The sequence below is a fragment of the Neofelis nebulosa genome, chromosome 7, assembly GCF_028018385.1.
Source record: "Neofelis nebulosa isolate mNeoNeb1 chromosome 7, mNeoNeb1.pri, whole genome shotgun sequence".
Classification (NCBI taxonomy): Eukaryota; Metazoa; Chordata; class Mammalia; order Carnivora; family Felidae; genus Neofelis; species Neofelis nebulosa.
Window position 1 is genome coordinate 73,090,916 of NC_080788.1, and position 14,792 is coordinate 73,105,707.

At 41.5% G+C, this 14,792-nt stretch overlaps 1 protein-coding gene across 1 annotated transcript; it reads right to left on the minus strand.

Moving 5' to 3' along the window:
- Positions 1-110: 110 nt before the first annotated feature.
- On the minus strand, positions 111-14,792 carry METTL3 (methyltransferase 3, N6-adenosine-methyltransferase complex catalytic subunit). The gene is made up of 11 exons (XM_058738451.1): positions 14,541-14,792; positions 5,788-6,005; positions 5,289-5,693; positions 3,984-4,159; positions 2,776-2,992; positions 2,363-2,550; positions 1,951-1,989; positions 1,661-1,769; positions 1,472-1,537; positions 1,220-1,332; positions 111-341 (listed from the first exon to the last, which is right to left on the minus strand). Exons 1-11 carry the CDS (start codon positions 14,638-14,640, stop codon positions 230-232), a joined length of 1,743 nt encoding a protein of 580 aa, XP_058594434.1. The 5' UTR covers positions 14,641-14,792; the 3' UTR covers positions 111-229.

Consider the following 14,792-nt stretch of genomic DNA (forward strand, 5'->3'; position numbering starts at 1 on the left):
AACAACCCAGTGAGGTAGGTAGTATTCCCAGCTTACTTATAAGAAATACTGAGGTAAGTTACACAAGATCACACACTGTTAAGTTGAAGAGCCAGATTTTGACCTTGAAATCCCAACTACAATACAAACTTTTATTTAAATAAGGAAAAAAGCTATTGTACAAATATTACTCTTCAGGTACAGCCTGCAGAGCCATGGCTGTAGATGCTCAGCTCTGTAAGAAGTGCGTCTATAGATTTTTAGGTTTAGAGATGATACCATCTGGATACCTTTGCTTGAACCTGGCAACCACATCTGGATCTAGTAGGTGGATCCCATCCAGTTGGTTTCCAAGGGTGATCCTGAAGCAAGGATAAAGGGGCAAACCAAAACATCCTGGAATTAAAAGGCTTAATATTGTTAAAAGATGCATACCTTTTATTAAGGCTGCCTATAATTTCATCAAATACTCATGCCAATTCTTTTAAGACTTTAATACTAGAATAGTATATGGTAGTATGACTGGTTAGGAATTGGGCACAGATTCTGGTGTCAAAACAGGCTGGATCTGTATTACTTAAGAGTTAATAGTGAGAACAGCTAATTCACAGAGTTGCTGCCAGTGAGTATTCTTCGGATAAGTAAAACACTAGCAGCATATCTTTCAAGGCTCTACTAACGAGATGAAAGATATTAAAACTGTTGACAGATTAAATGGATTCTTAACCACCAGGGGGCAGGTTCAATATATCTCGTAGAATAATTGAGGAAGATCTTTAGTGGGCACCCTGGAGAGCAGTGGTTTGAGTCCTAAAACCTGATGGGTTTCCAGTGAATGTTGCAGAAGCCCCATAAAACAGTTTAAATACAGGAGCACCTGGGTGGCTTGCTTAGTTAAGTGCCCGACTGCGTTCAGGTCATGATCTCCTGTTTCATGAGTTTGAGCTCCACGTTGGGTTCTGTGCTGACAGCTCAGAACCTGGAGCCTACTTCAGATTCTGTATCTCTTTCTCTGCCCCTTACCCACTCATGCTCTGTCTCTCTCTCTCAAAAATAAACATTAAAAAAAAATTTTTTTTAATAAAAAAACCAAACAGTTTAAATACAAGCTTAGGTGGCTTATGAATCCTCTGAAGTCTATATTTAGACAAGTGGCATATGAGGTGAAGTTCTACTAATATGTGTCCTTGACCATAAACACTTTGGCCCTTGAGGGCTAGCAGGTCTCTGGTCGCCTTACCAATTGGGCTGCACGTTGTGTGGTCGTCCAAACAACTCAATCTTGCGAGTGCCAGGGGATAGTCTCTCAATCATGCCATAGATTTCATCTGGTTTATGACTGGTAGAACGAACCTAGGAACAAGGCCCAAGTTACTTTTAGGTTACCAGAGATTCCAATTCTAGCCCTTTTCGTTTATGATCAAATGAGAAAACCTGGAACACCCCTGACTTGAATAACATGGAAGGTCTGGATGCCTGGAGAAGCACATACCTCAGCTACGATCACATCACAATCCAGACCCTGGTTGAAGCCTTGGGGATTTCCTTTGACACCAACCTGCTCACCACAAAAAACATATTACCTTATGATACCACAGCATTTGAACTTTTCCTCAATAAGAAGTCCAACCAATTTCCCTTTTTGTTCCACCTCTTGTACTTGGGCCCCCTTGTCGCTCACCAAGCAGTGTTCTTTCCCATGGTTCAACCAGTGACCCGTACGGCCTGTCCGGATGATGCGTTGCAGTTGATTTGTCTTCACCCAGATAATTTCATCTACCCGTTCATAACTGGAATATACGAAAGAGAACCAGGGCTTTAATCAGGCTTTCACAGTTTAGGGTAGTACCATCTACTCTACAAAGGCAAAGACTCACAGGGAACACTTGGAGAAGGGAACACATCTCAACTACAGCAATTACATTTTTATTTCCTTCAAAAGAAAGCAACACAACAATGATCACTACTTACCCCCAGAGGTTCAGACATTCTCTGCCCAACTCCATGGCCCTAAAAAGAAAGGTTAAACAGCTACTTCCATGCCCATATATATTCATCCCTTCAAGGTATCTTAAGTGTTTTCAGTAGATATTCAGTGAACATTTACATGCAAGACACCATTAGGGCAACAGGATGGATCGAAGAGTGAAAAGATGAAACAGTATCTACTCTCAAAGGCCTTACCTTTCACAAGGAACAAATGTAAAATTAAACAGAATTCGAGGTATCATTTGTGTTAAACAGGAATTAGGGTCTCAGGAAAAAAAGGCCAACTTAGTCATACATTTAACAGCCAGGCTAGGAAAACCCAGGATTTTATCCCCACCCAGAACTCACTCTGTACTACATCTGCCCATACCTACATATCTTTGAACTGCATTACCTGCCTGTGACCCAGAGGAAGAGAAAGCCATCATCCTGAAGTACTGGTATGTTGAGCCTGCGCATCTCATCATCTGTCAGGGTCCCATAGGGCAGCTCCATGTGAATATCCCAGGGTGGGTCAGCCATCACAACTGCAAACTTGCCCAAGATACTGACGTCCAGGTAGCGGATATCACAACAGATCCACTGCATGAGGTGGTATTTGGTCATCTTTCCTTCCTTCACTCTGAGATTCATGGCCCCAGTCCCTCTTTTCCATTTGATTTTCCTATTCCCTTATAAATATGTATATCCCACACCATTCCCAATCAGCAAGATAGACTGCTGATTATACCTGCTTTTCCTACATGGATGGCTGCCCTACTCATACAAGTTCGTAAGTTGAAAATAGTTTTCTGAGCAGACAGGTACCTGAGGAGGGAAGAGTCGATCTGCATTCGAGTCACCTCCGACACTCTGTGTAAGAGCAAGCTCCTGGCTAGGTGTATGGTCTTTGCTCCCAGGAGCCTCAGAATCCATGCAAGCATCAATTTCATAGTGAACGTATTTGCAGGTATCCATGTGGAAACATGTGTTAAGGAAAGAGCAGTCACCTAATGATTCATCAGTGTGTTTATTGATGATTCGTCTGGGAAAACAGAAAGGGAGAATGAGAATCAAGACGGTGTTCCAGGGGCACTTGGACGGTTGTTAATCGATTAAGTGTCTGACTTCAGCTCAGGTCACGATGTCACAGTTCATGAGCTCAAGCCCCCGCATCACGCTCTGTGCTATCAGCGGAGAGCCGGCTTCAGATCCTCTGTCTCCCTCTCTCTGCCCCTCTCCTGCTCATACTCTCTCTCTCAAAAATAAACATTAAAAAAAAGATGGTGTTCCAGAATTAGATCCCATAGATCAAGTTCCAAATTGTTTCAAACTCTTGTCTTTTATTACCCTCTCCTAATTTTATTTTTAGAGCTTCCTCTAAGTTTTCAGAGAAAAAAGGCAGGTGATATGGAAATCCATAATTCACACTAAAGAGTTTTAATTCCTCTCTGGGCAAAGACAACTTTCTTATCTTACAATAGGAAGGGCTTGCTGATTAGAGCTGAATAAAATGCCGACCTAAGAGCCCAGGTTCCTATTTCTCCTAAGATCATCCTCCTCCCAGAGAACTTTCAATGGGGCTCAAGAGTTGCCTTTCTATTGCAAGAAAGGGGCATTTTTAAAAAATCTCACATCTATTTGGGAGTGCAGTCTGTGTTCCCTCCCACAGAACACTACTTCTGAAAGCATACCTTCAGAATCTGGGGGTCTAAGACAAATCATTAAAACCATTTAATATCAGGAGCACCTGGATGGCTCAGTTGGTGAGGTGTCGGACTCTTGATTTCAGCTCAGGTGGTGATATTGCGGCTCTATGCTGACAGTGTGGAGCCTGCTTGGGATTCTCTCCCCACCCCCCTCTCTCTCTCTGTCCCCTTCCCCCACTGTCTCTCAATATAAACAAACATTAAAAAAAAAAAAACAAACATTGAATAATAGGATTAAAGACAGAATCCCAGTAACAGGAAGGAACGTCCTGAAAATGGATGACTGCTTCCAGGAGACCCACCCCACCTCTCCCCCTCCCAAGAGACCTGAAGTGCAGCTTGCGACAGGGTCGATCAGCATCACTGGCTTTCATGCACTCCTCCTTTGTTCCATAGTCACAAAACTCTTGTACTTGGGCCCGACCTCGTGAGCGAAACTTTTCAACAATGGATTGTTCCTTCGCTGTTGTTGTATTTAATAACTCTAGGATCTCCTGACTGACCTGTGACAGAAGAAGCCTTGGACTTAAAAGCGTTTGCAGATAAAATGATCCCTAAACCACCTCTCCAAATTCTACCTGACAAATGTCCTGTTGTAGGGGTGAATGAGCTAACCTAAAATGGGAAAACTAGAATCCTAGGAGAAGAGATTTGTCATGGGTTCAGTTCTTTCTCACAAATCCACATTTGGGATGAAATTAAAATATAAGAAGCCTGGTTCCTACTGCTAAGCATTAAGCTAACCTCCCTTCTCCAGGAAAGCAATCCTTCCCACCAAAACCACTTATATTTATATAATCAACACACAGTGCTAAGCACTTTACTGTTTAGCTCAGTCTTTGCAACAATTCTAGAAGGGAGGTACTCTGGTTATCCTTACGTTATAGATGAAGACTAAGGCTCAAGAAAAGTTAACTTGTTCAGATTCACACAGCTAGAAGTAGTAAATGGATAAGAACTCATTTGGGTCTGATATTTATATCAGAACCACAGTAACTGTGGTCACACTCTTTAATCATCTGTTTCCATATTTATTAATAGTCCATGTAACTACCTTCCAGTATTCATCTCCATTCATCTCCCTCTATTTCTAAATTTGGATTCCTCTTCTCTTGATCTGATGATTCTTCCAAACAGATCCAATGACAAACATCCTCTAAATCAGTTTCTCAACACTGGCATTACTGACATTGGGGGCTAAGTAATCCTTTGTTGTGTGGGGATTATCCTACTATGATTGTAGGATGCTGAGCAACATTGTTTGTCTCTACCCACTAGAATGCCTGTAGCACTCCTCTGTGTTGTGACAACCAAAATGTCTCCAGACATTGTCAAATGTTCTCTGGGGGGAGCAGGCTGGGGGGCAAATTATCCCCAGTTGAGAAGCACTATTCTAAACCCTCAACTGTAAGAACTGCACCTTGCTTGCCCTAGGGGTAAAACCCTCCCAATGAAAACTATAATTCAAAGTGTATGTGTGAGGGGTGTCTAGCTGGCTCAGTCGGTAGAGCATAAAACTCTTGATCTTGCAGTTTTAAGTTCAAGCCCCATAATGGGTGTGAAGATTACTTAGAAATAAAATCTTAAAAAACAAAAACATGTATGTGTGAAAGCATTTCCATCCACCCCTACCTTCTTGCTCTGTTGTTCCTTAGTAGACTGTTGGTTCAGAAGGCTCTCTATCTCCAGATCAACATCTGAGGCAGCATGTTTCCTTGATTTCTTGGCTGGCTCCTTGGTTGCTTCTGATGCTGAAGAGGCCAGACCAGAGGCCAAAGAGCTGGCAAAAGCAGCTACCGTGGTTGAGTCCTGCTCTGCACGCCGCTTCTGCCCTGTGATAGTTCCTGCTATTTCCCCAGGGCCCTTCTTTTCTGCCACAGCGCCCATCATGGCAGAGAGCTTGGAATGATCAGCATAGGTCACAAGAGTGGGATGTGCATCATCTTGTAAGAGACCTCGTTTTACCTCAATCAACTCCTGAGCTGCAAACTTCTGTAGCAGGCTTTCCACCCCATCTTGAGTGGCAGGGGCATCTGGCTAGGGAAGGAGGGGAAAGGAAGGCAATAAAACACTGACCACGAACTGAAGAAAAGAAGTGGTACATCCCAACCCTGTCTTATCAGGTCATTACCGTGGAGATGGCAAGACGGATGGACACAGCATCAGTGGGCAATGTTAAGGCCAGATCAGAGAGGTGGTGCAGCAATTTCTTCTCTAATTCAGGGTCTGTAGCTAGTTCAGGAACTGCTGAAGCTGTGCTGGGCTTCGGGCCACCAGAAGTGGGTGCAGCAGGCACTGGACTGTCACTGCGAAAGGTGGGAGACAGTGCTGCCTCTGGATTTCGTAGATCTGGGAATGAAGAAAAGTGAAGAACATGAAAAAGGGCAACCACGGTAGGCCTATACATTCCTCAGGAGTCCAATGCTCCAATAGTCACAGCACACAGTTATTTCACTTCATGTAGAAAATCCTCTGACCAAATTTAGCACTAGATAACCTTTCCTCAATCATACTCAAGTGTTCACTGCTTTGTCAAGATAATCCTGAATTTTCTGGGAACCTCTTACCTTTCCTCTAATGAGTGAGAGGTGTTTTCCTAATTCCTGTCCCTGCTGTGTTTCAAAAAAAATTAGCAGCATGGTAGATTTCTTTGTCCATACCACCTCCCTTTAGTCACTCTAAATGACAACTGATATAATCAACCCAAATTTAAAAGCCAGAAATATTTTCAACAACCTAAAAACTGTGATCCAATCTTTTGAGGAATGGAGTTTGAATTTTAATGAATCAAGGCCACTGGTCATCAGAGGGTATATAAAATGACAGTGTTGAGGATAAGAAAGTGACTTTTTTTTTTAAAGATTTTATTAATTAACTTCTACACGCAATATGGGGCTCAAACCTACAACCTTGAGATCAAGAATCGCATGCTTGGGGCGCCTGGGTGGCGCAGTCGGTTAAGCGTCCGACTTCAGCCAGGTCACGATCTCGCGGTCCGTGAGTTCGAGCCCCGCGTCAGGCTCTGGGCTGATGGCTCGGAGCCTGGAGCCTGTTTCCGATTCTGTGTCTCCCTCTCTCTCTGCCCCTTCCCCGTTCATGCTCTGTCTCTCTCTGTCCCAAAAATAAAATAAAAAACGTTGAAAAAAAAAAAAAAAATTAAAAAAAAAAAAAAAAAAAAAAAAAAGAATCGCATGCTTTACTGACTAAGCCAGCCGGGCGCCCCTAGAATGTGACCTATAACACTCAAATACAAAAATCTTATAAAATTTTGTGACACCCTGGTCACCAAATGATACTTCCTGACCGTATTTCTATCACTTACCTTACTACTTCACAAGCTGGGTAGCCATCATAACCTTAGTAGGACTTAAGAACTCAAATCAGGACAAAATATTACCTTTAGGAAAGCTTAAAATCTATGATTATTTAGTTAAAATACAGATGGGAGCATCTGGTTGGCTGAGCCAGTAGAGCATGCAATTCTTGATCTGGGAGTTGTGAGTTCAAGCCCCACGCTGGGTGCAGAAATTACTTCCTTTTTAAGTTTATTAATTTATTTTTGAGAAAGAGTATGCGCACGTGCACATGCAAGTGGGAGAGGGGCACAGCCAGAGGAAGACAGAGGATCCCAAGCAGGCTCCACACTGTCAGCACAAAGCCCAACGCAGGGTTTCAACCCACGAACCATGAGATCACGATCTGGGCTGAAATCAAGCGTCAGAACCTCAACCCACTGGATCACCCAGGCGCCCTGAAGAGATTATTTAAAAATAAAATCTTTAGGAAAAAAAAAAAAAATACAGATGAAATACCAAACTCAGGACCTGTATCAGAACTCTGTTAAATTAAATATAAGATATAAGTGGGTCATTATTTTACATTTAGAAATATTTAAGTTACTTAAACATTTTTACTCTAATGGAATTTTTAGTAAAATTTGACTCAGAAATTCCAAGGGTGGGGGGTGCCTGGGTGGCACAGTCGGTTAAGCGACTTTGGCTCAGGTCATGATCTCACAGTTTGTGGGTTCAAACCCCACTTTAGGCTCTGTGTTGATAGCACGGAGCCTGGAGCCTGCTTCAGATTTTGTTTCCATCTCTCTCTGCCCCTCCCCCACATGTGCTCTGTCTCTCTCTCTCTCAAAAATAAATAAACATTAAAAAAAAAAAATTTTTTTTTAATTCCAAGGTAAATGGAGCTGAACTATACCAAACACCTTGCTAGGATACATTTTATGTAAAAATAAGTTATAATCTATTTAGAAAACAGACTTCACAATTCCATACTACCCGGAAATGTTAAATAACTCACAGAACTTTCCTTACTTTGCTTATGATTCCTCTATGTTCTGCTGAATCTTGGAGAGTAGAACTTTTGCCAGATAAACTGATACAAGTCTTTTGTTTTGTTTGGCAAAAAGATATGTATACATGGAAGGACCATTGAAGCACTCTGAAGGTCTAGATGAGAAAGAATTCAAGAGCAAGGAACTTAAGCTAAAAATACTTCAGAAAGGGGCACCTCGGTGGCTGTCAATTGAAGTGTCTGACTTCAGCTCAGGTCATGATCTCATAGTTTGTGAATTCGAGCCCCTCTCTCAAAAACAAAAACAAACATTCAAAAAAAAAATGAAAGAAAGAAGAAATAAAAGCGACAATTATTATTAGCTTACTTGAAAGCCTAAGGGCAAAATTTCTGCACTGAACAGGATTTTAAACTAGTGAAGTCCTTGGGATTCAGCGATTCAAGGAATCCAGTAAATTTGAAATAAAATACCCCAATTACAATTTACACTAGGATAAAACGCTGAGCTTTTTCTTTTTTAATGTTTATTTTTGACAAAGAAAGAGAGAGCATGAGCAGGGAAGGGGCAGAGAGAGGGGGACAGAGAACCTGAAGCAGGCTCCTCAACGGACAGCAGAGATCCCGACATGGGGCTCTAATTCATGAACAAAACACAGGACCCAAACTGTGAGATCATGGCCTGAACTGAAGTCAGATGCTTAACAGACTGAGACTTTTTTCAAAAAAATCAGTTAAGCTTTAAAAGTTTTTGAAGTAACCAAAAATTTCTTTCATTAAGCAACCTAACTAAGCACAATCAATGATAAATATTAAGGCAGAGGACACACAAGGTATTTTAAAATTAGGATTTCAGGCATTACATCCACACATTGTTTTATATATTATACACTGATATAACTCATATTTTTGTTTTATACACTGTATACAAATATAACCCATTATACATTTTTAACTCACAGAGTATGCCAAAGGGAGCAAATCATATAAGTTACTAAACCAAAAACTCTGATTATAAAACATGGGGCTAAAGGAAGATATAGGTAAGTTTTTTGGGGTTTTTTTGTTTTTTCTGAAAGTGAGAACAGAGTTTATTGAAGACACAGAGAGAGAGCAGATAGAGTGTCCAGGAGATTCAGAAAGGAAACGAGAGGACAGTGAGTCTCCAGATGTAGTTAAGTTTTAAAACAATACTCAGTATATAGGTCCTTTGTTATGTAACTCTGAAATGTTGAATATTTTAGGTAAGCCATAAATTATCCCTTACCTCTCCCCCTTAATTCATATTCAAACTTTGTGCCAGGTACCTTACATATGGTGCTTCATTAGTAAGAGATTTGTTTTTTAAAAAAAGCCCTAACAGGGCATCTGGGTGGCTCAGTTGGTTAAGAGTCCAACTTCAGCTCAGGTCATAATCTCGTGGTCCATGGGTTCAAGCCCTGCATCAGGCTTTGTGCTGACAGCTCAGAGCCTGAAGCCTGCTTCAGATTCTGTGTCTCCCTCTCTCTGCCCCTCCCCTGCTCACACTTTGTCTCTCTCTCTCTAAAAAATAAATATTAAATTTTTTTTAATGTTTATTTATTTTTAACAGAGAGACACAGACAGATTCAGAGACAGAGCATGAGTGGGGGAAGGGGGAGAGAGGGAGACACAGAATCTGAAGCAGGCTCCAGGCTCCGAGCTGTCAGCACAGAGCCGGACGCAGGGCTTGAACTCACAGATTGCGAGATCATGACCTGAGCCAAAGTCGGATGCTCAACCAACTGAGCCACCCAGGTGCCCCTCAAAAATAAATATTAAAACAAATAAATAAACATAAAAAATAAAAAAGATGTAACAAAATAATAATAAATAAATGAAATATTTAAAAAGCCTAAGCTCCTTATAGATAATCCCTATTACACCTTTCTTTTAAACCACCTTAAGAAAGATATTAAAAAATAGGGGCTCCTGGGTGGCTCCGTTGGTTAAGGGTCCAACTCTTGTTGATTTCAACTCAGGTCTTGATCTCACATCAAGCCCCTAGTCAGGCTCTGTGCTGGGCGTGGAGCCTGCTTGAGATTCTCTCTTTCCCTCACTCTGCCCCTCCCCTGCTCATGGTCTCTCTCTCTCTCTCTCTCAAAATAAATAAACATTTTTAAAAAATGTTTAAAGAGGAGCCTGGGTGGCTCAGTTGGTTAAGCATCCAACTCTTGATTTCAGCTCAGGTGATGATCTCACAGCTTGTGAGATGAAGCCCTGAATCACGCTCTGCGCACTCACAGCATGTGAGTAGGGCTCAAACCCATCAACTGTAAGATCATGACCTGAGCCGAAGTCAGACCCTTAACCAACTGAGCCACCCAGGCGCCCCTAATACTTGCTCCTCTAAAAAGTAAGCTGGTGACATGATTCTGATTATGAATCCTTGTGTTAGTAACACCTCCTGGCAGTATTCTTTTCATGGCATTCAAGACATTAGAGCTGAAAATACCTTTTAAGGTTATTGGGAGGAGAGGCTCATGTTTAATATTGAATTTCCTGAAGTCACATGCAAATTCTTGCATGTATATACTCATTTGGGGAAAAGACTCCAATGTTTTTTCATTCTTAAAATGGTTTACTGGCAGAAAATGACTAAGAACCCCTGGATTACAACTCCTTCAGAAAGTATTTGTTCAATTATTATTTCAGTACATTTACTGAGTGCTTCCACTATGCTGGCAAGTATGTTAATACTCTGCCTCCAATCCAATGAAAATTTCTACGTGCTGTGTTCAACAAAGTAATACATAATACTTGAGCTTACTCTTGGGTTAAAAGCTCCACTGACAGTAAACGAAATATATTAGCTCAAAGACCTAAAAATATGGCCAGTCTAGTAATATAACATTGTATGTAAATTATACTGTCATTAATTATACATAGCCAGTCTACTAATTTGCTCAACTATGTTAACATCTATATGCACATCTTCAATCCCACTGATGAAATATATTGAGCAGTTCATATATTTACCATGTTCTAAGCCTGGCCAAGTCCATTTTGTTTCAATTAAAATATAATAAGAACGTATTCACGGTAATAATCTTCATTTCCAAAAGCTGTACATTATTTCTACGGAAAACAATGTGGTGGTTCCTCAAAAAACTGAAAATATAATTACCATATGATCCAGCAACTCCACTTCTGGATATATACCCAAAAAATCTGAAGCTGGATCTTGAAGGGATATTTGTACACCAATACTCACAACAGCATTATTCACAATAGCCAAAAGTTAGAAGCAACCCAAGTATCCACCACGAGATAAATGAATAAACACTGTACAGACATACAAGGGACTTTTCTTTGGCTTTAAAAAGAAATTATGACACATGCTGCAATAGGATGAACCTTATGGATATTATGCTAAGTGAAATAAGCCAGTCACAGAAAGACACATATTTCATGATTCTGTTTACATGAGGTGTCTAGAGCAGTCAAACTCACAGAAACAAAAAGTAGAATGATGGTTGCCAGGGACTGGGCAGAAGGAGAACTAGAAAGTGATTGTTTAATGGGTACAGAATTTCAGTTTTGCAAGATGAAAAAGTTCTGGAGATTGGTTGCACCATAATGTGAATAAATGTCAAGCCACTGAGTGTACACTTAAAAACGGTTAAGACGGTAAATTTTATTTTTTTTTAATTAACTTATTTTTTTTTTTTACCGTTTATTTATTTTTGAGACAGAGAGAGAGCATGAACAGGGGTGGGTCAGAGAGAGGGAGACATCTGAAACAGGCTCCAGGCTCTGAGCTGTCAGCACAGAGCCCAACGTGGGGCTCGAACTCACGGACCATGAGATCATGACCTGAGCCGAAGTCGGCCGCTTAACCGACTGATCCACCCAGGCACCCCAAGACGGTAAATTTTAAGTTTTATGCCACAATTGGAAAAAAAAAAAAAAAAAAAGTACTTAAAAAATGCCAAACTAGAGGCATCTGGGTGGCTCAGTTAGTTAAGCATCGACTTCCAATGATGTCATGATCTCATGGTTCCTGAGTTGGAGCCCCACATTGGGCTCTGTGCTGACAGCTCAGAGCCTGGAGCCTGCTTCAGATTCTGTGTCTCCCTTTCATTCTACCCCCGCCCCGCTTGCACCCTGTCTCTCTCTCTCTCTCTCTCTCAAAAATAAATAAGCATTTTTAAAATTTTAAAATAAAAATAAAAATGCCAAACTAGGACACCTGAGTAGCTCAGTCGGTTAAGCATCTGACTCGATTTCAGCTCAAGTCATGATCTCAGTCATGGGAGTGAGCCCAGAATCAGGCTCGGTGGGGACAGCACAGAGTCTGCTGGGGATTCTCTCTCCCTCTTTCTCTGCCCACCTCTATCTCCTGCTCTCTCTCAAAAAAATAAATAAACATAAAAAACTGCCAAACTCAGGAAGGTCTCCCAGTAATTCTTTGTCCGTGGTATTTTGTATTTGTTAATGATATGGATACATTTCAGGTCATTGTTATCCTTGCCTTTTCTCATTGAGCTTAGTAGTAAACAATTAGGTACCAGATTTCAGCAATGCTATAAAAACCAAGAGGTAGTTAAGAAAATTTTTATTTCCTGTGAGAAAAGAACAGAATGATCTGAATTTTTAGCAAGACTTTGGTTATATCTTACATGAAAAATTGATTAGTAAACAAATAGAGTGTGTCTCATGATGTTTTCCTAAGAATCTTAATGCTCAAATCAATTCTTTGGAATAACCAAAATAATTCAAAGAAGGAACAGTGATAGGCTGCTATATTTTGTGTTTTATGTCTATTTATTCCCACAATAGATGGGAATATATCAAATGGGCCAAACAGAGCTCTGGGCCAGAAGACAATATATGTTTAAGCACAAACTTAAAAATATTTTTATAGAAGTCTTAACCATATTATCAGGCAGATGTACTAGGAATCTTAATCATATATTATTAAGTGGGTGTATGAGATATTTACATCCAAAAAAAGAATACTTACATTCAAGAGAGAATACACTCTTGTCAAAATTATTAAACATGTTTAGCAAGAACCTGTATGAAATATCGACATTCTAGTAGTTAGGTTTGCATATGGCACAAAGTTTGGTTAATACCAAAGTATGGTTATTACCATGGAAAAGTGAAGTTGAATTTAAAATTGACGATTAGGGGCGCCTGGGTGGCTCAGTCAGTTAAGCTACTGACTCTTGGTTTCAGTTCAGGTCATGATCTCAGTTAGTGAGTTTGAGCCTTGCATGGGGCTCCATGATGTCAGTGCAGAATCTCTCTCTTCCTTTCTGCCTCTGCCCCTCCCCTGCTCATTCCCACTGTCTCTCTCATAAATAAAGAAATAAACATTTATAAATAAATAAATAATAAAATTGACTACTAATTAATCCCTGATCATATGACTTGTACTTCTTCCTCTACTTGCCCGGCCCTCTTCATTTCTCTTTAATTATCTAAGTCTTATATAACCATCAAGATCAAATCTCAAGTGCTAATTCCTTTCATGCCTTTACTGACTAAACCCGACTCCTTACTCTTCCCTTCCCTGTACTTATTGTGGACTCATTCATTCAGCATTTTACATATACCACATTTAAGTTCTGACTTTTTAGACGTATCGATCCTTTAACCCCAACTACATTTTAAACCCCTTGAGGGCAGGAACAATGTGTTACTTATATTTGTCTAACTAGACTTATGCACACTGTAAATACTCCATAGATGTTTGTTTATTATGGTGTGAGTGTCCTGACAGGACATCTTCTAGTTCCAAGGGCCAGAACACGAGTACAGGGACCTAACATGTACCAAGACAAGATTTAGAGATCGACTCCAGTATACAAATAAACACTGAAACAAAGTACCACAAGGATGACATGGACTATCCTTGTAGATCTCGATAACTGATTTGCCTTAAATAAGCCAGGGCTTGTGCTGGGGTGGGGGTAGATACCGGACAATCATCGGAGGTTCCTTCAAGTTTTAGGACTGTGACACAGCGGGCAACAGGAAGAGAGAAAAAGTGTAAAACCCGAAAATAAATGTTTCCAGATATCTGCTTGGGATGTAAATGGCTAAGACCATACCAGTTCCTCTACTCATTTAGCAACTCTGTGAGGGTCACTGAGGTAAGCACTGTGGGTACAAAGGTTCGGACCTTGCTCTCACGGAGCCCACAGTGGCAAAGAAATGACCACGACAAAGCAGTCGCTGTAACGCAGGGAAGAACAAAGCGCCATAGGAGCAACAAAAAAGGGGGACTTACTGCTTCATGGGATAGGGGGCTGAGAGGCCTAGCAAAGCCAATGTTCTCGCAGACTTCAGGGGAGTCGGCCAAGCGGACGGGGGTGGAGACCAGGCTTCCATCCCAAGAAAGTGAACTGGAAGAAACAAGGCCCGCGAACGGAACCGCGACCATGTCCAGGAGGACGAAGCGTCTGTGCTGCTCAGGGCGAGGAGAGTACTGATGTACCAGGCATTAAATAAATGGCCTCCTGAGGAAGGGCACCGACTCGGGAGCTCTTTTTCGTCAGGGTTCCCTCCCACCCTCCCTGGCTAAGTATCCGCCCGGACAGCCCCGCGCCTCACCCAAATGCCCCGAGTCCTGCTTCCGCCTCCGCTGCAGCCTCTCTCGCAGCGAGTCCAGCTGCTTTTTGTGGGCTTGGATAGAGCTCCACGTGTCCGACATTCTAGTTTCTCAGCCCAGACACGTCTCGAATCAGGCGCGGCGGACTAGCACCTCCCAGCCCCGGCAGCAGGAAATCTCCTGTTCTCACGCGGACACCCCCAGGCTAACCGGAAAGAGATCTGGGGAATACGCTGGACGGGAAGTTATTGCCC